The sequence below is a fragment of the Phyllostomus discolor genome, chromosome 5 (assembly GCF_004126475.2).
Source record: "Phyllostomus discolor isolate MPI-MPIP mPhyDis1 chromosome 5, mPhyDis1.pri.v3, whole genome shotgun sequence".
Classification (NCBI taxonomy): Eukaryota; Metazoa; Chordata; class Mammalia; order Chiroptera; family Phyllostomidae; genus Phyllostomus; species Phyllostomus discolor.
In genome coordinates, this window is record NC_040907.2 from 64103595 (window position 1) to 64130371 (window position 26777).

At 41.0% G+C, this 26777-nt stretch overlaps 1 protein-coding gene across 2 annotated transcripts in view; it reads right to left on the reverse strand.

Annotated features, from left to right (window-relative positions):
* Positions 1-281: 281 nt before the first annotated feature.
* The window catches only part of MCOLN3 (mucolipin 3), a 36675-nt gene continuing 10179 nt past the window's right edge, over positions 282-26777 (reverse strand). For both annotated transcript variants that reach the window (XM_028513007.2, XM_036026362.1), the window contains exons 4-13: positions 24609-24762; positions 23350-23434; positions 23175-23271; positions 15075-15174; positions 8635-8747; positions 8401-8550; positions 4419-4520; positions 4195-4317; positions 3174-3380; positions 282-1442 (exon numbers count right to left, since the gene is read on the reverse strand). In XM_028513007.2, coding sequence (XP_028368808.1) covers positions 1308-1442; positions 3174-3380; positions 4195-4317; positions 4419-4520; positions 8401-8550; positions 8635-8747; positions 15075-15174; positions 23175-23271; positions 23350-23434; positions 24609-24762 — 1266 coding nt within the window. In that variant the 3' untranslated portion in view covers positions 282-1307. The remainder of the gene's footprint in view (positions 1443-3173; positions 3381-4194; positions 4318-4418; positions 4521-8400; positions 8551-8634; positions 8748-15074; positions 15175-23174; positions 23272-23349; positions 23435-24608; positions 24763-26777) is intronic.

The window sequence follows — 26777 nt, forward strand, 5'->3', positions numbered from 1 at the left end:
AATTCACATTTCACTCTAGTAAATTCTAAAAATGATCATGATACAAATATTAGAACTAAGGAAAAAACTTCCCTAGGGGTTTAGATTTTTTTTCACTTCTACAAAGCCAAAGACACTACATGCATAGTTTATACTTGAGGTAAAGCCTCACTTTCCAACACCTGCATTCATTATTATGGTCATGATTAAATAATAAGATCTTAGTGTCTCAAGCCTATCTTCATTTAGCCCTTAAACCAAAATAAAAATTAACAAATTAATTCTTGTTTTTAAAAAAAGAGTTTGCTTTGAGAAATTCTTTATTGCACATCATCAAACTCATTTCTATTTGAACAAACAATACACAAAACAAAGGTTCACATTATGAAAATGCCTGAAAGATCTAATTCAGCATTTGGTAAGGATAGAGACTTTGTTTCTGTCTTTTAAAGGCATATATTTCCCACTTATATTTAAGCTATGAGGATAATTGTTTTACAAAATATTTTAATGTGAGTTATGAAACCCCTGCCCACAAACCACAGTTCCTAAACCTAAAATGCTACTTCTTTCCATGAGACCAAAGGTGCATACGCAAGGACAGTGCATCACACCATGTTCACAAGGCCACGTGGGTGTGCATACATAATCCTCATGGGCTCGGACATGCATTTGATATGTGCTTTAATTTTCATATATGTATAAGATACTCTTTCAAGTTCTTTACATTAACACTGAAGGAGAAAACTTATACACGAATACTAAGAAGCCTGATTCTCTCCAGTTCTGAAAGAGCCTGTGTATACCAGTTGTCCCTCACAACCACATATTGGATTGTTTGCTGGTGATGGTTGTTTCTCATTCTGGCCTGGTCTTAAAATGCAATGATTGCTGGACATACAGCAGCCATCCCATCTCTCTAGTAGAGAGTGGTCCAGGCCTGGGTTAGTGAGTCATCTGAAGGCACTGTCAGGCTGGGTATTGTTTTCCACTGAGGACACCATCAGCAGTAAGCAACGGGCTAAGAGCTAGAGTCAAGAGTGGCAGAGAACACCTTCTAAGACTATGGCAAATTAAAGAACGAGAAACCAATAGCTTCCCTAATCAAAGCTAAGGTTTTTTTTTTAAATGAACTCAACATAAAGCTGAAAGACATTAAATATTGCTTTTAAAATTATAAACCTAATGAGTACTTAATAAATTATAGCTATCAATTTGCTCAAAATAGTCATTTTCACATATACTCCACCAGATCTTAAAATATACGTACAGTCTCCCAACTCAGCTACACACCGAATTTTCCTGTACAGCACGCGGAAGCCTGACAGCTACTTTTTACAACAGCAAAATATAGATACTGGAGGGTCATCATCTAATCTGTACTTTCCAGAGTTGGGCAGATCTTTGCACTCTGATATAAATGTCCGCAGTTTGGTCTCTGGGAAGCCATTTTGCTGGTAATGCTGTACAGAAGAAAAAACAGCTCTCATTAATAAACTCCTTGAAAACAGCTTTATTCCAAATGTAAAATAGATCATTTTGCAAGGGAGGGAATCTTCCTGGAGGGAAGCTATCCTCCAGGGAAGCTACCCCTGGAGGGGTAGGTTAGTCACTTCCAAGTATCTTAGTGAGGTGTAGTCTCCAGAGCCACTCTGGTTTGGCTAAGGCAAAGTGGGTCTGGGCTTCTGCAGTGCCCTCCTGGCCTCTCCCTTCTGGGTTAGATTCAACCCAAAATAAGCATGTTGAAATCTCTGTCAGCCTAGGCCCTGCTTCCAGGAAGAATCTGGCCAATCCTGTTCCAAGTCTGAGATCCTCTGTCACTGCTCCACCCTGCAGCCCATGACTTTCAGACCCATGTGTAGCAGGCACCTTGGATGGCACCAGGTTCAGGCCACAAGAAGCCCAGCTGGTGCACATGAACGATGATGCTGTTGAAAGCTGAGGGGTGGGTGTACTCAACCTTCCTCAGAAGGCCTCAGAAGACCTCAGCACACCTCTGAATGCTCCTAAACTAGTCTGGATGTCTGGGCCAAGATCTGAATGCTGTAAAGGATCTTCCAGTCCACACACCGTTTTGGTGTCTCTCTTCTGGACAGACAGGCTTGGTTAAGGGCCTCATATGTATATCGGTTTGGGGTATGAGGCCTCTAGAATGTTCCCTGGCCAGAAAAAATCAGAAATAACTTAGCTTTCCCATTTGGACGTCCTCTGAGCCCATGAAAAGAGGTTGACATCTAAACTACGACTCTCAGACTTGTGTCATGGAGAGTCATCAAGTCATATAACTCTTAGAGATGTTGTATGTCACCTTTAAATAACATCTAGTTCACTGCATGCAGAGTGGAAGGTAGTAAACTTTTAGAGCATCATGGGGAGGGATCTGGGCAGGTGCAGCCTACATTCTTTCCCGGTCACCTTGGTGACTCTAAGCACAAATCTGCCAAGCACGTACTAAGGACAGTCAGTTCCTGGACTCTGATTCAGTAGGAATGAAGCCATGACCCTGGCTTCATGAGCAAGGCGCTTCCCAATCCATCCACTCCTGATGGCCTTCCCTTCGTCCCTGGACCATTCACACCGCGTCACACCCAGAAAGAGAAGTTCCCAGGTGAAAGTGTCTATGCCAGCAGTGGCCATGACAGTATAAAGCTATTAGAAATTTAAATATATGTGGGTATTTGTTCTGCCTTTCCATATTTCAAAAGGCCAAACTGATTTTTAAATATTCCTTGTGTGTGATAATACCAATGATAACAGTTTTTCAAATCAAGTTTCCAACTGGGGAGAGGACCATGCATAGCCTTGCAAAAAGTGTTCAGTTACAACACACTCTAAAGGAAGAGATCAGATTTTGTTTACAAAAACTGCATTTTAAAATTTTCTCACCCCCAATTTTGGCTTTTTGAAATGACATTTGTTTTACCCACCCAATACTTACTGGTTCTTATAATTCTAATAAAAGGTTAGAAACCTTGTACAATAAAAGCACAATGAAAGTGAAGATAAAACTTTCAACATTCTAGAAATTCTATTTCTCCTTCCTTTCTGTTTCTCAGTATCCAAAATTGAAGTCACTCTTCTCCACCCTGAAGAAATTAACATTCCATCAATTCCCTTCCCCCATAGGTACTATATTTTATTGTCACTCTGCAAGTCTAGGAAAATGCCACCACTGTGGCTACCAATGAACTTACCTTAATTGTTTCATATGTATCAGTGATCAGTGCAATGAAAAGACTTAAAATCATATATATAAAAAGGCTGATGAACGTGTAGAGGTAAGTTCTGCTAAATAGCCAGACCAAGTAACTTTTTTGCTGCATTCCTGCAAATGTGGCAAACATATCATCTCCATTTATCAGAGAAAAAAGGCACTCAGAGACCATGTTCAGAGAACGGAACTGAAAAAAGAAAAAAGAAAAGTTCACTTTATTCCACATTCCTCCCCATGGGAGACCTTTATTCATGACTTCATATTAAAAGCAATGAGACCAAATATCTCAAGTTACCCTTTCAAAGCAATAACCTGAGGTAACTACACGCATTTGCTTGGTAATGCACACAGTGTGCCCCAGCCTACTATTTTCCTGGGATACACGGCTGCTTCTTGACACTCCAGTTGACGGGCAGGTGGAACTGAAAGCAGAAGGGGTGGTCTTTGCCCTCAGTGCTCCGTGAGTCCAGCCTTATCCTCCCCTTTACCTTCGTGGAAAGACACCTTTGAAATGTCTCTTCAGAGAAACCCAGGCCCCTTCCATGCATGATCATATTTCTCATTTTAAAGTTCTTGCCACTTAAGATAATGGCATAATAGTCAAGGCTCTAATTCTGGTAACAAATATTCAAATATTTCTATAGGTTTCTCCCTATACTTTTTAAATAAGATCACATTTTGAGACACCTTACCTAAATAGCCAACCCTAATAGATATTAATGAATCAAACTGACTAAACTTTATACTTCTCTGGTAGTAAAAATGATTTAATTATCTGACCCATTCCATAAAAGAAACTGAGGAAGTTGAGTGAATCAATTATTCTCTCATGTTGGTCACACCCTAACAGTTTATAAACATGGCAACAGATATTACGACCATCAGCATTTTTAAGGCTGAGTGACAGAATAAAAGGAGTTCATCTGAAAGGAGAAAACAAGCCCCTGGCACTGTTCTGAGAGCTCAGTGGTACCAAGAAAAAAAAACCCGTGTGACAGTACCTTTTCGTGGTAGGGCCCCAGCACAATCCATCCACAGAAACAATAGCCAAAATAAATCATAGCTGCGCAACAGCAGAACCTCATGACGTTGGGCAGCGCTGCCTGAAGGGTCAGGATAAGGAGCTGGGAAAGAAACAGAGGTCCTTAGAATGCTTTTCTCCTCCACCCAAAGCACCACTTCAAAAGGGAGAAAGACCAAGAGAGAGAGCCAGGAAACTCCTTACATTGTACTTCTGAAAGAAACTGAGGTATCGGATGACGCCGATCCACACAAGCAAGGTAGAGGTCCCAAGAAGTATGCTGCAGACATCATAACTTGTTAGACTCTGAAACGGAGTAGGAACAAGTGATCAGAAATTCATTGGAGCAGGAACTATTTATCGGGTAGCTATGGGTCGGGCACTGTTCTAGGGTCTGAGGACAAAACAATGAAAAGACCAAATTTCCTACCCTCATGAAGTTTGCATTTTAATGGGGGGAGGGAGGTGGCAGCATTAAATTAATAAACACTTTATACATTAGCTGGTGGTATGTGCGGAGGAGAAAGTTCAGGAGAGGGGGTAAGGAATGGGCAGGGGTTTGCATTTTAAGTACAGTGATCAAGGAAGGACTCACTGAAAAGGCAGTTCTTGAGCAAAGACCTGAAGGGAGTGAGGGAACAAACCAAACAAAGTCAAGGCCAAGAACCTTCCAGGCACAGGAACCAGCAAGTGAAAGGCCCCAAGGCCAAAGGGTACCTGGCGAGATAGTGAGTCTGGCTGGAGTGAGCAGTGAAGTCATAGAGGTAAGAGGGCAGGCAGTTAGGGCCCTGTGGGTAATTTAACAACTTTATCTTTACTCAGAATAGGCCAGGGCTCTGGACAGGAGTGAGATGATCAAATAGTGGCTGCTGTGGTTGAGAGCAGGTTGTCAGAAGAGTGAGAAGCCTACTGCAATAATATCAGTGAGGGCTGATGGTGACTTGGTGGAGACGAGGAAGTGATTTTTGAAGGAAGATCAATAAGATTTCCTCTTGGATCAGATGTAGAGGAGAAGGAATTAACGAGAGAGAGATGTCAAGGGTGAAACTATGGCTTTTGTCTTGAGCAACTGAAGAGAGCCGGTATTAACTGAAGCTAGAAAGGAGAAGCAGGTTTGGACTGTGGAGGTGGGGACCTTAGGAATTCTGTTTTAGGTATGTTAAGTTTGAGAGGCCAGGTAAACATCCAAGTGAAGGTGTGGAATAGACAGAGGGATATCTAAGATGAGTTGGAAGGATTCCAAGCTGTGGACACAAATGTGGAAATCACTGGCAGGCAGATGCTGTTTGAAAACATGGAACAGAATGAAATCACCAAGACAGTGGCAGAAAACAAAAGATGTCCAAGCACTATGCCTTGAAGCACTGTCACTTTAATAGGTTGGAAAGATAAGAGGAAACTGGTTAAGGAACGTCAGAAGACCCACCCTAGTCTTCTTCAGAGGAGAACCAGGTATGTGATAGTCCAGAAAAAAAAAAAAAAAAAGCATCAGCAAAGAGGGAGTGTTCAAAATGATAAAAACTGCTAATATGTTGGGAACCGCCCTGCCTGGTATCAGAAGCTATAACCCTCCCCTCCCCCCCAAGGCTAAGGCTGAGGGAGTGACCTTGGACCATAAGCCAGCAAGGAGACAAAAGCTTATCTCCCTGGCAGGAGAGCTACTTCTGCTGCTTCATTCATAACTGACCCCCAATGCTTGGTCAGTTAGCCAATGACGGGTAAGATTCCCCAAGTGGGGAGACGACCTAAGACAGGCACGATCACGTGGAAGGCCCCTAAGAAAGGACTTTGGGGGCTACAGCAAAAGGGGGTGATGGACCTTCACCCCTCAGCTTTGACATAGCCTGAGTCCTCATCGTCTGCGAGAAAATCTCCTAATCTCTTGGTTGCCTTAGTTCCCTTGCTCCACCTAAGCCTGAAACAATGATGGGGTGGTGCAGCCCTGTGCTGGAAAGGCTGGTTCCCCAGGTGATCAGGTCTAAGAAAGAATAGGTAAAATCCTGTGAAACCTGCTTTGTTTAGAATGCTCTCAGTTGAATGATGAGGGTCCAGGGAAGAAGTAAGTTTGTTTGTTTCCTTAAAGTTTTTTATAGCTCTTTGACCCTGACTCAGAATAGGCCCTCAGACTTCCTTGTTATCTATTGTTTGATCCTTACTTCCTAAAAATGAGTAATAAGCTTTACCTGAATTCTTATGCAAATGAAACCAATAAAAAGACTCTCCAGCAGGGGAACGTCACTCTCCCCACCAGAGAGAGTGGCCATTTCGTTCCTACTTCCCCACAGGACCTAGTTGTCTCTGTGTATGTCTTTCTCGCATTTCAACGAGCCATCTGCAGCGTTCCGCGCTCACTGCCTGCCGGTGAGCACGCGTCACTAATAGGTCAAAATGAGGATAACTAATTGATTATTTGACTTAGCAACATGGGAGGTCGTTGGAAAGAACACTTCCTGTGGAGAGGCAAGGCAGCCCAGTTGGAAAAGATATGAGAGAGAATGGGAGAGCAGAATCAGCAAGAAGACAAACTACTCATTTGAGGTATTTTGCTACATAAAGGGGAACAGAAAATGGGGAAGTAACCTAAGGGAGAAATACATTGATGTTTTGTCTTTTTAGAAAGGAGAAAAAAAAACATGCCATGCTGATGGGAATGATGGGGTAGAGAATGGGAAATTGATGATGCACAAGGAACAAAGGAAGGAAGCATAGTGGGAACAATGCACATGAATGAGCAAGTGGGGACAGCATGTGGTAGGCATACTATGTCCACAGTGACAGACAAAAAGCAGAACGTATGGGTACTGATGCTGGCAGGTAAATCAATGAGGTGGGGGTCTGTGGAACATGTATTTTTTTCCTATTCTTGTAAAACAGGAAATGAGGTCATCACCTGAGACTGGGGATGAGGCAGAGACATTAGAGGTTTCAGAAGAGAAGAAAACATGAAATTATAAGACAAGGGCAGTAAATGGTCTAGGAAAATGTGGAAAGAGCTCATTGAGGTCAATGGTAGTTGAGGTTGGTAAAGACAAAGATTTGCTGCCAATCTTCCCCTATTCCTGCCCCCTGGAGTTAAGTACTCTGATGATTTACACAACAGCCATGCTATGGTGGCAGCTGCTCCATGTTAACCTAAACCTATTCTCTCCTTCTGAGGCACATGCACCCCTTGCAGTTAGATGTGACTAAATCCTCTCTGGTGGAACGTGAACAGAAGTGAAGGCTACCACAGTAGAGCCAAGGCTGTAAGACTGTGGGACAACCACCTCCAGACTGCAGCACGTTTTCCCTCCCACGGGCTGCAACCTATCTCGGAGATGACCCAGTGTCACTCATGCAGTCTGGATCAGCCCACAATGGCTGGTGGAAAAACCAGATGGGAGAAATTTGGGTCCTTGAATGACTGCCCAGAACTGAACAACTCACCAACCTGGAAAATCTACTCTGACTATTTCATGAGGGAGAAATAAGCTTCTATCTTATCTGAGCCATTGCATTTGGGGATTTCTGCCCAGGGATCTGAATGAAAACAGGCTTATGCTCATTTTTAGTTGCAGCCAAAGCTAGAAACAATAAATTTGAACAGGATTACTTTGAACAACATTAGTTTTTTAATAATGATTTTTGCTTTGGGTTGATTTCTAGTCTGGGTTAGTCATAACCCCAAAATGGAAAACCTTGCAGTCCATCAATGGGAAAAACAAGAATATGGAAACATTCTCAAGTTGAATGGACAAGGTAAACAACTACAGCACTCACGTAATCACAGTTGGGCCTCACTCTGCACCTCCCAGCCCTACTCTGTTTTTGTTAAAGATTCTGGCATTTCTTATAAGAACAACAGAAAATACCTCCTACCTGAGATACCTTGGTGTGTTTATGAATTTGGTATGTGTAAGAGCTCGCAGGCCCCACTGAGAGCTCAGATTCGGTAGGTCTAACTTGGGCATTTTTACCAGGTGCCCCAATGACTCTGACGCAGACCTTTGCTGATCACACTGTGAGAAACTCTGCCCAAAGGGTTTCCTGACTAGATCTAAGAAAAGTGCTGCCACCAGTTCCAAGTTCACCTAATACAATGTTTGAAAGAAATAACTTACTCTACAAATTCTCACACTCTGGAAAAAATAAATTACAGTTAATACAATCTGCTACTAACAATAGCATACATAGGAAAAAAGTTTACCTTGGCTTGGATTTCCATTTTCAGAATTGATCCGATGATCGTCAGTAAGTCACTGATTATAATCATAATGTACCATCCATTGACAAATTCCATTCGCTCAGAAAGAGAGACCTCTTTCTTATAATGGAGGAGGAAAAAATTGGCAAATTCCTTCAGGGAAAAGATGGAGGTGGAGCACAGTAAATTTCTCTGTCTATCAAAATGTCTGTAATATTCCCAAAAAACAACCCTTACCTGTTGAAGCTGAATTCCTTTAATCACAGATCGAAAGCATAGAATTAAGGAAGCCAAGCATATCAGAATGACAAAGGCATCAAAGATCATCATGTAGTGAGTGTTCCTCTGAACTGGAAGGAAAAGGATGACCTGTTTATGAAGTGGGACACTAATACCGTGACAGCAACTTCCCTTTTTTCCTTTTCATTCTTAGCAGCATTTATTTCAACTGCTGCATTGCATACCGCAGTATAAATGTACAGTATGTTAAAGGACACTCAGGTTGTAATCTGATTGTTTTTTTTTTCCTACTAGAAACAACTCTCCAAGCCCTCTGTGCACAGGTGCAAGGGGTTCTCTAGGTGAATGAATGTCTAAAGGAGGAAGGAATTGTTGGATCAAGGCACACATATACTTCTAAAACAAGATGCTAAGAAATTGTTCTCCAAAAAGATCATGCCTCTTTACCTACCTACACATATCTCCACATCTTCTCCACCAATGGATATTAGTAATCTTTTCTTTTCCCAATTAAAATAGCAAATCTATTATTCCCAAAGGTTTGAAATGCCATCTGTATCATGTATATTACCCTTTTGAAGTGTTCTAGTATGTCAGTGCCTAAGACAAATATCTCTTATTATTTTTTTCTGAAATTTTTACAGGCTATTCTTGCTTTTTTATTTTTCCACAAATTACTTAGGATCAGATTGTCAAGTTCCAATAAAAATCTTACTGGTAATTTTTGGGAGGGGGCCATGTCGAACATATAGGCTACTTAAGGGAGAACTGGCATACTCATGATGTTGAGTCTATTATCCAAAAAGATGATGTGCCTTCTCCTTGATTCACATCTTCTTTTAGCATTCTTTTGAAGAGTTTTCAAATTTTATATGGACCCTTCACAGTCCTTTTTAGACTAAATGAAATGATCCAAGTATTCCTTACACAAAGACAACAAAGAGAAAAAGCCCTGATAAATGTTCTTCCTATAAGTATTTAGAAGGTTCAAAGTCCTTCTTTTAAAAATCACCAAAGCCACACCCCTGCAGTGCCACTGCCTCACGACCCTCGTCTGGTACATCAGCCTCACTGCAGTGCTGATGCCACACCTGCTGGCAGGGTTCCGGAGGCCCTTCTCAGATCGCAGCCCCTCCCTACCCTTGGTTCGCCTGTCCCATCTTTTGCCTCTTAGTAGCCTCAGGACCTGGGATGTGCCCGTGCGGATGAACCCATGTGGGAGATGGTGTGGTTGGTGCAAAGACTCTGGAGGGGTATCAGCGGGGCAGTGTGGGGTCCGTAAAGGTCTTAGGAAGGAGAGTTGAAGGGAAGCACTGGCTGATGTCTGAGCTTAAATAGGCCCAGCCTGGACCTGGAGGTGGATATTACCGGGGCGGAGGTGAAGGTGCAGCTGCGGTCTCGCCCCTCCCCCCTGGCCTGGGTGGCGTGTTTGGAAAGAGGACTGGACCCTTGTGAGCGGTGTTGTGAACAGGTGGGTAGAGGAGAGGGTTGAAGATGTGTGGGGGCAGATTTTGAAAGGGTTTAGTGGGAGGGGAAAGGGCCCACAGCAGAATTTGGGTGGAATAAAGAGAACTGAGGTTTGCAGAAAGAAGAGACCTGTTGGTGGACGGAGGTAATGGAGAACATGAGAGCCTAGAAAGAAAGTTTGGGGGAAAGGGCAACGGAGAGGGAGACGGGACACTGGGGCCACATGCTCATACAGGTGTGGGGGTTCCCTGAAGCTGTGGGAAGGAAGAGGGAGCAGAGTGGAGCAGCATCACTGCAAACAGTTCTACTTGCCAGGCCTTCAGCCTCTGACAGGGAGGGAAGGGGGTGTGGGCAGGTCAGGTGGGTTTGGAGAGTTGGAGCTGGCTGACGGTTTAAATGGATTTGCTCTCCAGTGCTGCCTAGCTGCTTCTCTCTTTCTTTCCTGGTTATGAAAAGAAAGAAAGAAAGAAAAAGAAAACGGGCATCCCAGGAGTGTGGTAAAGGAGTGTAGGACTTTTCTAGTTTTTAGCAGTGTGAGAATAGGGAGAGTCCTGCCATGCTGGACCCTATGTGCTGTGGCCGAGGCTCTGGCATCTGAGAATCGGACCAGCTCACACAGGATGGCATCTGGGCAGCAGGCTTAGTAGATGAGCTCTTTATTCTCCAGACCTTTCTTCTGCTGTTTAGGTGCCAGTAGGGAAGTCAGTATTTATATATCAGAAATGTCCCTGGTGAAATAAATGTCCCTGTCCTAGTGGATGCTGCCCCAGTGGGCATCTCATCCTGACTGTGTGCTTGGCAAGGGGAAGGGCTGAGATAGAGTTTGGGGGACAGTTCTGGTCCCATAAGTGAAGTGATTGATGATGGAAAGGGTCTTCTTTGGCTGTAGCCACTTTGACCAGTTCTCCCTAACGATGAAAGTTAACGCTAATATTGTAACAAAATTAGGTGGGTCCCCTATGGATTTGAGGAATCAGGTGAGAAGGTGTCAAAGGATAATTGCTTTTCCCCACTGTTGTTAAGTTTGGGACCTTTCTTGCCATGAGTTACTGAGTCTGGAAATTCTCAGAGTTGGTGTTGTTTTGTGACTTGGCATTGCTGAACAATTCAGAGCACAGTGCTTTGTATTCTTCCTTATTTCCTAATGGTGAGTAATGTGGAGGCAATAACACTTCATTTCCTAGGGTTTATAGCTTCCAATTGGATTTTAACTATTCTAGGAGCAGTCACAGAATATGTGGCTCCATTTCAGCTTGAATTTTCCCAAATTTAATGGATTTAAACAGGACTGCTAGAAGGGGACCTAGAGGTTGGCCCCTAAACTGTGAGGTGTGGGCTGCAAAGCCCCTCCAGGAGGGAGTGCCTGAGTCACCTCTCTGCCCACATGGCACTCATGCATTGGTATCACGGTGGTGGTGTCTCGAAGACGCCCAGGAGAGCTTTGCCCTGTCAGGAAGCTGGGGACAGTGTTTGTGGCTTCTCATAGTGCTGTTTGGCAGAGGCGGTTTAAGTGGCTACAGCAGCCTCCAGGAGGCATCTCCTGGGGCCAGGAGGAACAGATGAGGCAGAGGGAGCATCAGTCTACAGAGGACTAGCAGAGTTGCAGCTCAGTCTGTGGTTATTAAAGAAGGCAATCTTCTCAATCGTAAGAACTGAAGATGTGACAAGCACATATTGATCCAGAGTCCATGTGACTGGACCCTGGCTCTCTCAGTTTTGGTGAGCCAGCTATGTGAAGCTGATGGCTGGGACACTAACTTCTGGAAAGTGCAGCAGCTGAGAGATCACAGACAACTCCCAGCAAAAAATAGAGGCTGTAAAGCTACAAATGATCCTCATAAACAACTATCGACCTCTGGGACCACAGGCTCCAGGCCAATGGAAGGACACTTCCCTCTACCTCCTCTGACCAACATACAGTGTCCCTCACAGTCTCAGGAATTCTTCACCAACTCCTAGATAGAATAGGGTGAGAGTTTTATGGTTCTCAATTAGCACGGTCTACTGTCCCATCCAAGCCTGAAGTAGCTACAGAAGACAGAACATCACCCCTCAGCAACCCAAAGAAGAAATCTGAGAACTGTGTCTCTCAGAGGGGAGTTGTTGTAGGAGACAGCATAGGAAGAACTGTGAGACTGTGCTGTTGTTGCTGGCTGGAGGCTAGCATCCTGGTTGCCAGGCAACATCTTTTAGCACTTAGGTAGCAGCTAGGAATGAGTGGCCAGAGGGGAAATAAAGGCAAGCCCTCACCATTGCAATCTAACAAAAACTTAAAATGGGAAGTTAAAAGCAAAGGAAGACATGTCTCACCCATTGATCCAGTAGTCCTAAGCTTGGAGATAAGACTGTCAGGCATTCTGAAAAAGCAAAGCTATGACAGTGCAGAGGGGGGAGCCCTTGCAAGTCTGTGTGTATCATCTTTACTAGCTGGGAAAAGGAAAACTTTGAGACTGTGTCTTCATGCAAAGGCCTAGAAGGGGAGGGGTCCATGGTGCCCAAAGAAAAAGCCCATAAGACAACTTTGGTTAATTGCCTGCCTCCTTTTACATATACAAAATGAACAAATAGAGCCTGGAGCAAGATAAGGATTTGGGCTAGCAGACCCCCACACATAACACTTGGGTTTCCTGTGGGAAACCTGGCACCATCTTTACTGTCAATCAGTGTGTAATTTCTTCACCCCCATCCTGTTAACTCTAAGTCATCAGAGCAAAGGTTTCGCTCCCTTGACTCTTTCACCATACAGGACAGGGGCCAGGGCCTGGCCGGGGGGTCCCTGGCCACCCCTGTTTTTTTGCCACTTGGCCTCTTGCCACCTTGCTCTTACCACCCTGCTTTTGCCACCCTTGTTTTTCCTCTCCCATGAGAACTTAGCACTAATAAACTTTGCCTGCGTACTTAAAAAAAATCACTACAACCATCAATCAAAAATCTTTAATTAACAACTTGTGGTGTCTTGTTCTTAAAACAGTTAGCCACACTGCATATCCTATGAAAATATACATATCTAGGCATAAAATGTTTATTAATAACCCACCATGTGCCAAGTGGGTTATTAATAAGAGACAATGATGAACAAGATAGACAGCATCTTTATTTTTACAGATGAAGAAACTAAGGCTCAGAAGAGAATTCACACATTATAGTCATCTTCTATCCAAGTCAAAAGGAAGACTGAATGCCACTGAGGATTTTGGAGCTGAACTAGAGAAAACTGACTGGAAAGACTTAACCTCATTTTCCAGCCTCTTGTAAGTAACCTAGTAGTATGATGTGCTAGACTTCATGAGCAGGTCAGGGACTCTACGAGTGAGTAACTCAATGAGTTAATTCACATAGGGTGCTTGGACTCCAGTGAGCTGAAGAATCATTCCAGACACCTAAGATGCAGTTTCCCTGCTCCATGTGCACAGCCAGTATATCTGGGGTGGGGCCTTGGAATATGCAGATAGTCCTTACTCATATCATACTTGGATAATAATTGCTTCAAGGTTTCCTACTGATCGATGCATAAAGTTCAGAAGTAGTAAAATGAGATAATAAGAGTAAATAAAGTGAAATTTATTCATTCTAATATTCTTTTCACTAATAATGGGTAACTTCAAATATAGGAGGCTCTTGAGTCACAACTTTTATCTTAATCACAAATGATTTGAAACCCAGCCTGCTTTGTCATCATCGGTAAACATCATGATACTTCTACACAAACTGTAGAATAGGGAAACTAAGAGCCTATGAAAGTGCCTGAAACACAGGCTTTCTTGCAAATGCTTGTTTCTTGGTTTTTGAGTTTTTCTAAAGTAGATTTAGACCTTTGTGTAACCATTAGACCAATGTAGCCCCTTGGCCAATGTAGCAGGATGCCTCATTACAGAGCTAGTGTTTACCAGAAAAGAGCAGCCCAACTCATTAGACGAAGACAAACTCTGGAGCAGAGCACATGACAGCTGAGATTTCCACCCATCTCTCTCCACCTGGCTCCCCTCATGCTGGCCAGGACGCTGCACTTGCAAGTCCCCAGGATCTCTGCATGGGTGGCTCTGTCTCGTCAGTCAGGTCTTACCTAAAATACGCTGCCCCTTCAGTGAGGCCTTCCTTCACTACGCAATATGAATGACCCTCTTATCCCCAATCCCCCACATTAACCCTGTGCAAGGAGAGCTCATTAAAACAATTTCTGATTCAGTGGGTAGGGCTGGAGAATGTGCATTTCTTACAAGTTCCCAAGGGAGGCCAAGAAACACTAATGCAGAGTGACAGACGCTGGAGACAGACTGCAAGGATTTGAAAACTGCCTCTGCCACTTACTGGCCACCTAACCCTGGACAAGTCTGTAACTTCCCTGTGCTTCAGTTTCCTTACCTGAGGAGTGGGAATAATCAGGCCTCTCTCCCTGGGGTGGCAGTGAGGATCAAATGAGTTCATTCACATGGGTGCTTAGAACTCTGCATAGCATACCAATACACATTAGCTATTATGCTTTATTTTCTTCATATTCTCCTATCTGAAAGTATTTTCTTCATTAACTTTTTTCCTTTCTTGCCTGTATCACTCCAGTAGAATAGAGTTCCACAAAGTCAGGGGTCTTGTCTATCTATAAAAATAGTAATACTGCCTATCTCAAGGATATTTTAAAATATTAAAATGAGAAAAACATAGGTAGAAGTACTTATGCAATAAGCATTTAAAACATTGGTTTCAGTGTGATTTTTTGTTTTTGCTGGGGGGACTGGAAGTATATTTTTTAGTAAGGAGTGAGCCAATGAGGGCACATGGAGAATGCAAGAAAAGACATGTTAGATACTAATAATGCATGTATCACCTAGAACATCAGCTATCTACAACAAATTGATCTACTTGCAGAGAGTTAGGGACCTGGAAATGGTACAGTCTTTCAGGTGAGGCTCCACATATCCCTGAGACCAGTAATTTAATGACCGTTTTGAAAACTAGTAAAATATATCACTTACCTGACCCAGACACATGCCAGTCTTTGCATTCTCTGATGGAAATGTCATTATCTAAGCTTATTTTAATTCTTCCACTATGGGCTTTGTTGTCAAATGTTATCTGCAAAGAAAAGGAAAAGGGTCAAAAACATACCTACAGTTTTTGAGGCCAAGATACCTCCATGCATTAATTAGAAAGTAATTCTTTCCATGTAAGAAGAAACCCAGAGACTCATCCCTAACCTATTGCTAACTCTGTTCAACCCTGGGAAGTTCACTTTTATTTCTCTGTGAAATGAGAAGTTTGAACTGTATCTTCTACAGAGGCTTTTCAGTCATAAAATCCTATATTCCTAGGACAATATTCCAGCCCTAGACAACTTCTAAACTAAGAGAACTTCCCCGCCCTCCCATTCTAAGTACCTGAGATGCCCTCTTGATATGAGCAAGGGCTGGGGCAAAGCTTCTAGTTATAAAATAAATAAGTGATGGAGATGCAGTGTACAGCAGAGGGAATACAGTTGACGTTGTAATAACTTTGCATGGTGACAGATGTTTACTAGACTCAGTGTGGTGATCACCTTGCAGGGTATGTAAATGTTGAATCAGTATGCTGTGCACCTGAAACTAATATAATATTGTATCCCAACTAGACTTTAATAAAAAAAAACTTTTTAAAGAGCTCGTACAACTGTGCTTTTCTCCATCATCCAGCAGTTCCTCAGCTAGGGGTAGGTTTTTAGTGCTGCTGAAATTCTTACTGACACAGAGGTTTGTTATTTCTCTTGAGGCATTCCAGGTGGAACTTTTTTGATTTTCCTTCTGGACCTACATTCCCTAGTCACTATAGAACCATATGTATTACCAAGGATGTGGTCCCAGGGAACCAGCTGCCATGGTCTTTCTTCAGGGATAACTAGGAAATAACTAGGGACCCGAGGCACAAAGGGGACAGAACCATGCCAGAACTCCCATAGCCCTGCCACTGTTCCCCTTCCAGCTCCTTCCACATCCCTCCTGCAGGGAGAAGAAAGGCAAGGCAAGAAAATCAGTCTCTTTTTAAAACACCTTCTCTAAAGTCCTTTAAAAAGTCTGTCATTTAAATGAGTTTTATTGTAGCTTCTGCATGTGGGGTAATCAGATACCACTTCAGAGAAAAGATATCAAATAAATTTAATGAGTCTGGTCTCTTTGTCTCAGCATATTGAACTGTAAGCTTCTTTCCCTGACAAGCAACCAAGGCCATTGTCAGTGTCTGTCCACCTTCATAGCTGCTGGAGGACCCAGCCTATCACCTCACACAAGGAAGATGCTAGGTATTTTTTGAGTGAGTTACAAATCCTTACCAAGGGAAAACCATGTTTTCCCAAAGAGCCTCAGGGTCTTGGGAAATATTAGGTGCTCACTAAATATCTGTTGAGTAAATACACTTTGATTTAATGTCAATCACATCTCAATAAATTCTTTAAACAAAGAAGAATAATACTGGATGAAATTAACAGATTAAATAGTACAGAGGGAAAGATTAGTAAATTTGAAGGCATAGCAATAGGAACTATCTAAATGAAACAGAGAAATAAAAGAATGAAAAATGAAGCAAAAAAGAGAGCATTGGTGAGCTGTGGGACAACTTCAAATGCCCAGATACACACGTATATTTGAAGAAATTGTACTAAGTAAATGTCAAATACAATGAAAACTATAAATCCACAGAACCAAGATGTTTGATGAAATCCAAACACAAGAAACATGAGGGAAAATACACTAATGATCGAATTGTTAAAATCAAAGACAAAGATAAAAATTTAAAAGCATCCAGACTGGGGAAAACACATCCCATACAGAAGAACAGAGATTAAGATGACAGCAGATTTCTCATCAAAAACAGTGAGAGCTGGAAGAGCAACATCTTTAGGGTTCAGGGTGAAAAAAACAACCTAGAATCCTATACCCACTGAAACTACCTTTTAAAAATGAAGGAGAAATACTCTTTCAGACATACAAAAGCTGAGAGAACTCATCACCAGCAGATCTGCACTGTGTAGAAATGTTATGCGAGGCCCTTCAGGCCGGAGGGAAATGATGCCGGATGGAAACCTTGGGCTGCACAAAGGAATGAAGCACCACGGAAATGCTCACTGTAGGGCCAGTGTAAGTGCTTTTTCTTATCATTTAAATTGTTTTGAAAGGCAATTGACTGCTTAAAGCAAAAATAGCAATTTGTATAACAAATCTGTAAAGTAAATTGTATAACAACAACAAAAAGGCCAAGACTGAAGAAATGGAAACGTACTGTTATAAAGTTCTTATACTAGTTATGTAGTGGTATATCGTCTGAATGTAGATGGTAATAAGTTAAATATGGGCAATATACACCCAAAAATAATACAACAAAGAGTTATAGCTAATGAAAGCTAACAAATGAGATACAATGGAATCATAAAAATACTCAATCCAAAAGGAGGAAGAGAGAAACCATATTAATAATCACATGCAATTTAATTAGTCTAAGCACCCTAATTAAAAGAGATTGCAAGGTTGGGTAAAAAACCGAGACTCAACTACATGGTGTCAAATAAGAAACCCACTCTAAATATAAGCCACAAATAGGTTTAAAATGATGAAATAAAAGAAGATATGCCATGCTAACATTAATTTAAAAAAGCTGAAGTAGCTATATTAACATCAAAGTAAATCATAGAGCAAAGAATATTACCAATGTTAAAGACTGCTATTTCAAAGTGACAAAAGAATCAGTTCAATTGAACACAAGAACCCTAGATGTGTATACACCTAATAAAGAACTTCAAAATACATGATGCAAGAATTTATCAAACTACTTTGAATGAACGCTAATGTACTACTTTTACATCATAAACCCAACTGGGCACACACAGAAAAGGTTTAATAAATAGCTGTTGAATAAATTCAATATATACTATATACTAAATACTTTGGATGGTCCTTTGTCTATGTTATCCTCAGTCTTGACAACAACTTTGTTCAGTTTGTGAGCATTAATCTCATTTAACAAGTGATAAAACTAAAGCTCAATCCAATTAGGTAATTTGCCTAAAGTTACATAGCTACTAACTGGTGAGCTGGAATTAAAATCCAGGCTTGTCTGATGGCAAAGTCCCTGCATTTTGCCTCAAGTGCATGCTGCCCCATTCATGCTTCCCTATGACAATGAAGTACCCCCTAGTGGCTTTCATGATTAAACTACCAGAAGTTCTACCAGAGTCCTACAAGATGCATTGTTAAATCCATAATGCACAGGCATAGACTGGGATGATTCTACAATAATTGTGAAACTCTAACATCTGCATGTGTCTAATAGGTCAGGTTGCTTTTAAGCATCATATTGAGTCATTTAAAAAGATCTCCTAAGTCAATATTCAGAAAGCGATGGCATTTTTATACACCAATAATGAACTATCAGAAAGAGAAACTAAGAAAACAATCCCATTTACTATAGCAATAAAAAAAAAATAAAGCACTTAGGAATAAATTTATCCAAGCAGGTAAAAGACCTGTACTCAGAAAATTTGGGGACACTGAAGAAAAAAATTGAGGATGACACAAATAAGTGGAAGCATATACCACATTTATAGATAGGAAGAATTAACATCATTAAAATGTCCATACTACCCAAAGCAGTCTATAGATCCAATGCAATTCCTATTAAAATACCAATGGTATATTTCACAGATCTAGAACAAATATTTTGAAAATTTATATGGAACCAAAAAAGACCCCAAATAACCTCAGTAATCCTGAGAAAGAACAAAGTAGGAGGGAACCACAATACCTGGTATCAAACTACACTACAAGGCCACTGTCATCAAGACAGTCTGGTGCTGGCATAAGAACTGATACATAGATCAGTGGAACAGAATAAAGAGCCCAGAAATAAACCCAAGTCTCTACAGTCAATTAATATTTGACAAAGGGAGCACAAGCATACAATGGAGTAAAGACAGTCTCTTCAGTAAATAGTGTTGGGAGAACTGGACTGGTCCGTGCGAAAAAATGAAACTAGACCACCAACTTACATCATACACCAGAATAAACTCAAAATGGATAAGACTTAAACATAAGTTGTGATACCATGAAAATCCTAGAGGAAAACATAGGCAATAAAATTTCAGTTACCCCACATAGCAATATTTTTGCCAATATATCTCCTAGGGCAAAGGAAATAAAAGAGAAAATTTAAAAAAATGGAACTATATCAATTAAAAAGCTTCTGCACAGCTAAAGAAAGCATCATCAAAATGAAAAGAGAACCAGAGGTATGGGAGAACATATCTGCCAGAAATACACTGGACAAAGGTTTAATCTCAAAAATATATAAAGAACTCATACAGTGAACACCAGCAAGACAAAGAATCCAATTAAAAAATGGGCAAAGGACCTGAATAGACACTTCTCCAATGAAGACATATAAGATGGTCCATAGACTTATGAAAAGATGCTCAATATCTTTAACCATCAGAGAGATGCAAATTAAAACCACAATATGATATTATATCATACATGCCAAAATGGCTATCATCAATAAATCAACAAACAACAAGTGCTGGTGAAGATGCAGAAAAAAAGGAACCCTAGTGCACTGTTAGTGGGAATGCAGACTGATACAGCTACTGTGGAAAACAATATGGAATTTCCTCAAAAAACTAAAAATGGAACTGCCTTTTGACTTAGTGATTCCACTGCCAGGAATATACCCCGAGAACCCCAAAATGCCTATTCAAAAGAATTTATGTACCCACATGTTCACAGCACTATTTATAATAGCCAAGATTTAGAAACAGCCTAAGTGCCCATCAGTAGATGAGTGGATCAAAAAAAATGTGATACATTTGTACAACGGAATACTATGCAGCAGAAAGAAAAAAAGAACTTCTACCTTTTGCAACAGCATGGATAAAAATGGACACTATTATCTAAATGAAATAAGCCAGTTGGTGAAAAGACAAATGCTATATGATGTCACTTATAAGAGGAATCTAATGAACTAATCAACAAAATAGAACCAGAGGCACAGAATCATAGAACAGACTGACAGCCACATGAGGGGAGGGAGGAGGTAGTTACTGACTGAAAGAAGGTGAAGGGACTAGTCAAAGAATATATATGAAGGACCCAAGAACATAGACAATGGTGTGGGGACTGATAATGGAATTGGTGGGGGGCACGGGCTACATTGAAGGTGGGAGGTGAAGGAGGGAAAAGTGGGATAACTGTAGTAGCATAAACAATAAAATATTTAAAAAATAATCTCCCTGCTCCAGCACAGCTGATCTTCCATAGAGGATGGAGGTTGGTGGTAAGTGGTCACAGCCAATCCTTGCAGTTGACTAGCCTGGGGAATTCCTCCCATTGATCTGCCAATAGCAACCAAGGCTCAACTACAAGAAGAGGGTGCCCTCAGCCCACATAAAGGGCATACCTTGAGTACATCCAGCTTGGGTGATAGGGGAGGCTGAGCTATTGGACTCTACAGAACACCTACTTCATTAGCCACACTATCAAGACACAGAGTCAAAACAGCCCTACCTAATACATAGTAACAAACACAAGGAGGCTGCTGAAACAAAGAGACAAAGAAGCATGGTCCAAATGAAAGAAGAGACCAAAACTCCAGAAAAAGAGCTAAGCAAAATGGAGATAAGCAATCTATCAGATGCAGAGTTCAAAACACTGGTTATAAGGATGCTCAAGGAACTTAGGACCTCAACAGCATAAAAAAGATCTAGTCAGAAACAAAGGATACACTAATTGAAATAAACAACAATTGACAGGGAAACAACAGTAGAGTGGATGAAGAATCAGATGAATGATTTGGAACATAAGGAAGAAAAAAATAACCAATCAGAACAACGAGAAGAAAAAAGAATCCCCCCCCCCCGCCGCAAAAATGAGGATAGTATAAACAGCCCCTATGACAACTGCAAGAGGTCCACCCTTTGCATCATAGGGGTGCCAGGAGAAGAGAAAGAGCAAGAAATTGGAAATCTACTTGAAAAAATAATGAAAGAAAACTTCCCTAATTGGGTGAAGGAAATAGACATGCAAGTCCAGGAAGCACAGAGAGTCCCAAACAAGATGGATGCAAAGAGGCCCATTCCAAGATACATCATACATAAAATGCAAAAGGTTAAAGATAAAAAGAGAATGTTAAAAGCAGTAAGACAAAAGCAGTAAGTTGCCTACAAAGGAGTTCCCATAAGACTGTCAGCTGATTTCTGAAAAGAAACTTTGCAGGCTAGAAGGGACTGGCAAGACATATTCAAAGTCATGAAAAGCAGTGACCTATAGCCAAGATTGCCCTACCCAGCAAAGCTATCATGTAGAATCAAAGGGCAGATAAAGCACTTTCCAGACAAGAAAAAACTAAAGGAGTTCATCATCACCAAACTATTATTACATGAAACGTTAAAGGGACTTATTTACGAAAGAGAAGATCAAACTATGAACAATAAAATGGCAAAAATGCATATCTATCAACAATTTAATCTAAAAAAACAAACTAAGCAAATAAGAAGAACAGAAATAGAATCATGGATACAGAGAATATTTTGATGGTTGCCAGATGGGAGGGGGATTTGGAGGAATGGTTAAAGAGGTGAGGAGATTAAGAAGTACAAACAGGTAGTTACAGAATAGCCACAGGAATGTGAAATACAGTACAGGAAGTGGAGAAGCAAAAGAACTTATACACATGACCCACGGACACGAACAATGGTGGGGCAATTGCCTGAGGGAGTGGTGTATGCTGTGTGTAAGGGGGAAAGGGAGAAAAATCGGGATAACTATAATGGTGTAATCAAGAAAGTATAATTAAAAAATTAAAAAGGACCTCCATTTCACAAGTGTTTATTCATTCAACAAATATTTGAAACACCTACTATATTCTTTGAGGAATGAAAATATTAATAAAATAGTTCCTGCCTTCAAGGAGCTTTCAGTCTAGCAGAGTTGATGACAGACCACTAGAAAATCCTAAAATAAATGAGAAGGTGGTAAGAGCATAGAAATACAAAAACAAATAAAAATCTGGGAGTTCAAAGCACAGAAAGTATTTGTAATTGAAGAATCACATAAGGGTCCATGAAGGAGGCATCCATCGAGCTAAGCCTTGAAGATTTATAAAAATTCTGAAAAATACCATTTCCCAATGAGAGAGAGAGAAAGAAAGAGAGAGAGAGAGGAAGAAGACAAGACAGTGAATAAGTCACTTTTTTAAAAAATCAAGCAATATTGAAAATTCATAGCCTGGTTAATATTAAGATCAAAATTTGTAGCTTCATTCAAAACAGCCTTACAGTATTAGTACTTTTTCTTATCAAATGTTATGAACAATTACCACATTATACTATATTCTTAATGTTTTTTAACCTGAATCTCTGAAAACTTGGTTTCTTACAATTAGGTGAGTACTGTGGACACAGCTTTCAACACAGACTGCCGAAGTAACAGAAATTTGTATCATATGAAGGCAAGTTGTATACAATGCTTTGCTGCATATGACTCTAGTCCTCGTGAGGTGTCAGGCTCACATGACGGACATCTTGTGCTCTCTAGAGAGCATTAATAGAGCCGTTTACAACTGATGGTGGAGAACACAGAGGCGATAGGGTGGACTGATGGGGAGAAACTCATCAGAGCACTCAGAGGCAGCACAAGGAAGGCACTGTGAGCAATAACCCAGAGGCTACCAACATTCCTTGGTGGTGAGGAAACTCCACAAGAACCTTTGACAATGACCTTAAGCACACAGCCACAGACTGCTAGGCGCTAACCATACAAAACCTTTTGTATTGAAACACCTACTCTGTGCCAGGCACATGTTTTGGTACTAAAGACACAGTGATAACTAGGCAAAGTCCCTGTCCTCATAGTACTTAGGTTGAGGTGCAGAAAACAGATAATTAACAAGCAAAAGTGTTATTATAACAAAAAAGAACTAGCTGTACCATTGCTTCCCTTATGCACATTCAAGTGGAATCATCCTATGTATTTGATCATGACTTAATACAAGTAGATGAACATACAACTAGATGAAACACTTTCCTCCAGGCTGGAACCAAATTCAGCCCAGCCCATACTCACAGTCAGAGTGAAATCGTAACAGTCAGGGAGCTCATGATGACGAATAGTCTGTAGATTGATGGCCTTCAGTTTAAACTTCAGCTCCACAGTTAGGAGCCTAGAAAACAGAGGAGACCTCAGTGCAGTGAAAGCACACACGCACAAATCTGAGTTCATTCCTGCCTGCTTCCCTCACCTGTGGAAGTCCAGCGTTAAGTTCAGTTTATTTTCTTCTAGCGTTCCAATGTAAAAAGACTCATCTGGCTCCACAGAGAAACATTCTGCCATGGAAAGGAAGGAAACATAACAGAGCAGCCAAAATGAATAAAAGTGCATTTTGAAAAGAGAATACTGTATATATTTAAAACTAGATATTCAGATTCTAGCATTTTTCTGAATTAAGACTTCAAAAGCTGAACATCTATGCTACTTGGTTACAGTGATGCATTTGTTTTTAAGACCTGTGTGGCCACATTTCTGCAGTGGATGGGAGTGAAGGAAGGTCTGAGCTCCGTTTCATTAGTCTTCTAGAGAATGTGATCTTCCTCTCTGTCCTTTAAGCCTAAACTTTGAGTCCTTCCTACACTCCTTCTTTTCTTCTGTACCCTAAACATAAGTTTGAAGCACTTGCAGTGTTAGAGACAAATTTTTCTAAGTAAAAATAAATCTACTTTTTTAATATTATGTGTTGACTATTTTTGTTCAATAAGCACTTAAAAAAATGAAGATAGCATCTTAGAAGGTTTTCATTAGTCACTACTATAATCCTTTACTATCCCTCCCCCCCCCAAAAAAAAACACACCAGTGGCTATTGTTGGAATCCTTTGTTTTTTAATACTTGTTTTCTTTATTGAAGTGACATTGATTAATAAGACTAATACCTTTTTTTAATGAACTAAGCTAATGTTTCAGGTACAAATTGCAAATAACACTTTGCTAATAAGAATAAGATGTGCTTTTCTAAGTTCTGGTTCTTATTCCTACCCCTACTTACCCCCATAAATACTGAATAATGAAGTGTTATTGAAGCAAGGGAGTTTAGATACATCAAGAATTTGCAAGCATAAGTTTTTGTAAGGACAATATCTGCCTGTTTAACTAGCTTCTCCAGCATGAGAGGCAGTGGAATATCGTGGTTAGAGCCCAGGCAGCCCGGGTCACTGCCGCTCCTAGCTGCCTCTTGAGAAGATCACTTCAACTCTCTGAGCCATATTTTAGTCTTCTATAAGAAGGAAGAACAATAAAACTTACTTTGTTGGGGCTTTTCTTTTTAAGAATCATAAGCTACAAACTAAAAGGCTTAGAACAGCACCTGACACACAGTAATGTCTACATGGTTTTTACAATGATCTCTTTGCACCAACCAAATCAATGTTTTCAGAGATGCAGTTACTGACTTTAAATATAAATCAAGGAATTAACAATGGAAGTTCTAGCTTATAGAAGAACATTACCAGTTTCAATTTTTGGATCAATGTCAAAGGTATCATTTCCAGGAAGGATGTTTCCTTGCTTGTAGAAGTGCTGACAGATCACCATACCAGACTGATCTGTGCCTTTATTCTCATAAGCATGGTTCCCAACTGAGATGTTGCGCAGCTGCAAGTACTTTGGCACAGAGAGAAAGAGAGAAAGAGAGAGAGAGAAGAGAGAGGGGAACACATGAAGAGGGTTAGGAGAGGAGAGGGGGAGGGGAGGGGGAGAAGGAGGAGAAAACAAACAGAAAGTGAGAATGCCAGCCAGGATAAAAGTGAAGCCATGGTTCCCTCCCTCCCACCGGGACCCTGGCAGGCTCCCACTCCCACTCTGGGTGGAGACTATCACACTGATGTGCAGTGTGAATGACGTGCTACTGTGCCCCCAGACAGCAGAGGAGCTCAGCATTTGAGAAACAGGGTTCTGAGTTCAAGTGTCAATTTTGTCACTTTAGGCCAATCACAAACCTTCTTGAGTTTCAGGTCTCTTATCTGCAAACTTAAAGGCTTAACCACATAATCTTCTTTCCTCCTTTAAAGAATTAAGTTCAGGAAATGGTTTGTCATCTTAGACCTAAGTCCTGTAAGGTCAGAGTTTTGCTTTACTACTGAAATACAGGAAGGGGGATACAATTGTTCCATGCTGACCAGCAAAACATTTTATTAAAAATATGTTAATATTTGTTTTTGTAAGAATACAGTTTAGTCACTTTCATAGCAATATTCCCCTGTCCTAGTGAATCCTTTAACTAAAACACAATGTTGCTTTTACAAATGGAGTAATTTCCACCTAAACCACTTAATGGATTTCTGTAGATGAAAAACACAAAGTGTTTCAAACTTATTTTGAACAATGTCACTGGACACAATTGGGATACAAAGATAAGGATATGGTATCTGTCTCTTCCAATTAATAATTTAGTGAGATAGACACATAGATAAATAGTTCTACTAAAAAAAGCATGCAAGCCCTGTCCAGTGCAGCTCAGTTGGTTGGACATAGTCCCACAAACCAAAAAGTTGCTGGTTCGATCCCTGGTCAGGGCACATGCCTGGGCCGCAAGTTCAGTCCCCAGTTGAGGTACATATGGAAGGTAGCCGAACAATGTTCCTCTCGCACACTGATGTTTCCCTCTCTTTCTCCCTCCCTTCCCCTCTCTCTAAAATAAAAAATAAAAGGATGCTATGATCATTGAAGGAAATCATGTATACAAGGAGGGACCCCAAAAATAGAATTTATCTATAAAAAATTGTGTACCTATTCTTACATGTTTAAACTTCAGTCTCCTTCCAAGTACTCGCCATTTGATGCAATACACCCATTGAGACTTTTTCCACTGCTCAAAATAGTTTTTGAACTCGTTGATTTTGATGCCTTCTAGTGCTTCTGCCATTTTTTGTTTTACCTCTTCCCACTGGCAAAAGCGTTTCCCTTTGAGGACTTTTTTCATTCAGAGAACAGAAAAAGTTGCTCAGGATGAGATCAGGTGAATAGGGAGTGTGGGGCACAGGGGTCATGCCATTTAGGGTCAAAAACTGCTGAGCACTCAGCATGGTGTGATAAGTGCACTTGTAAACCATCCTTCATGAAATGGGTAAATTCGTTGAAAGAGACTTCAGAAAAACTCACTGAAGCAGAATGCAGCCTCTCACAACGTCAGTCAGTACATTGATACAATTGGGTTCCTAGAACCCTCACTTAGTGAGAGAAGCCTATACTACAAGGGACCCACCCTCCAGAAGATAATTCCAGATTTTGGGGGGTCCTCCCTCATAATATGCACCTGTGGAATTGATTCTGAGCTAGGCCTGGTACAAATAGCACGTTACCAAGTATGTTGCTTAGTTCCCAGTTCTTCGTGCTTCACGCTTCATTCTCAGTTCTCATCTATATTAACTTCCCCAAAGTACTAGGTGCAGCTGAGTGCTTTCCCCTTCATGGGGTACCTCCTTCACCTGACTTCTAGAATACAGGCTTCTCCTTCTCAGTCTCCTTAGCTGAACCTTCCTCTTGCCAGTCTCTACATCTCAGAGTGCCTTACATTAAGGCTTCAACCTCTTTATCCATATTCTCTCCATGGTGATCTCAGCCAGCCCCATGTTTTATACGCCATCCAATGCTGATGACTTCCAAATGTACATGTTCGA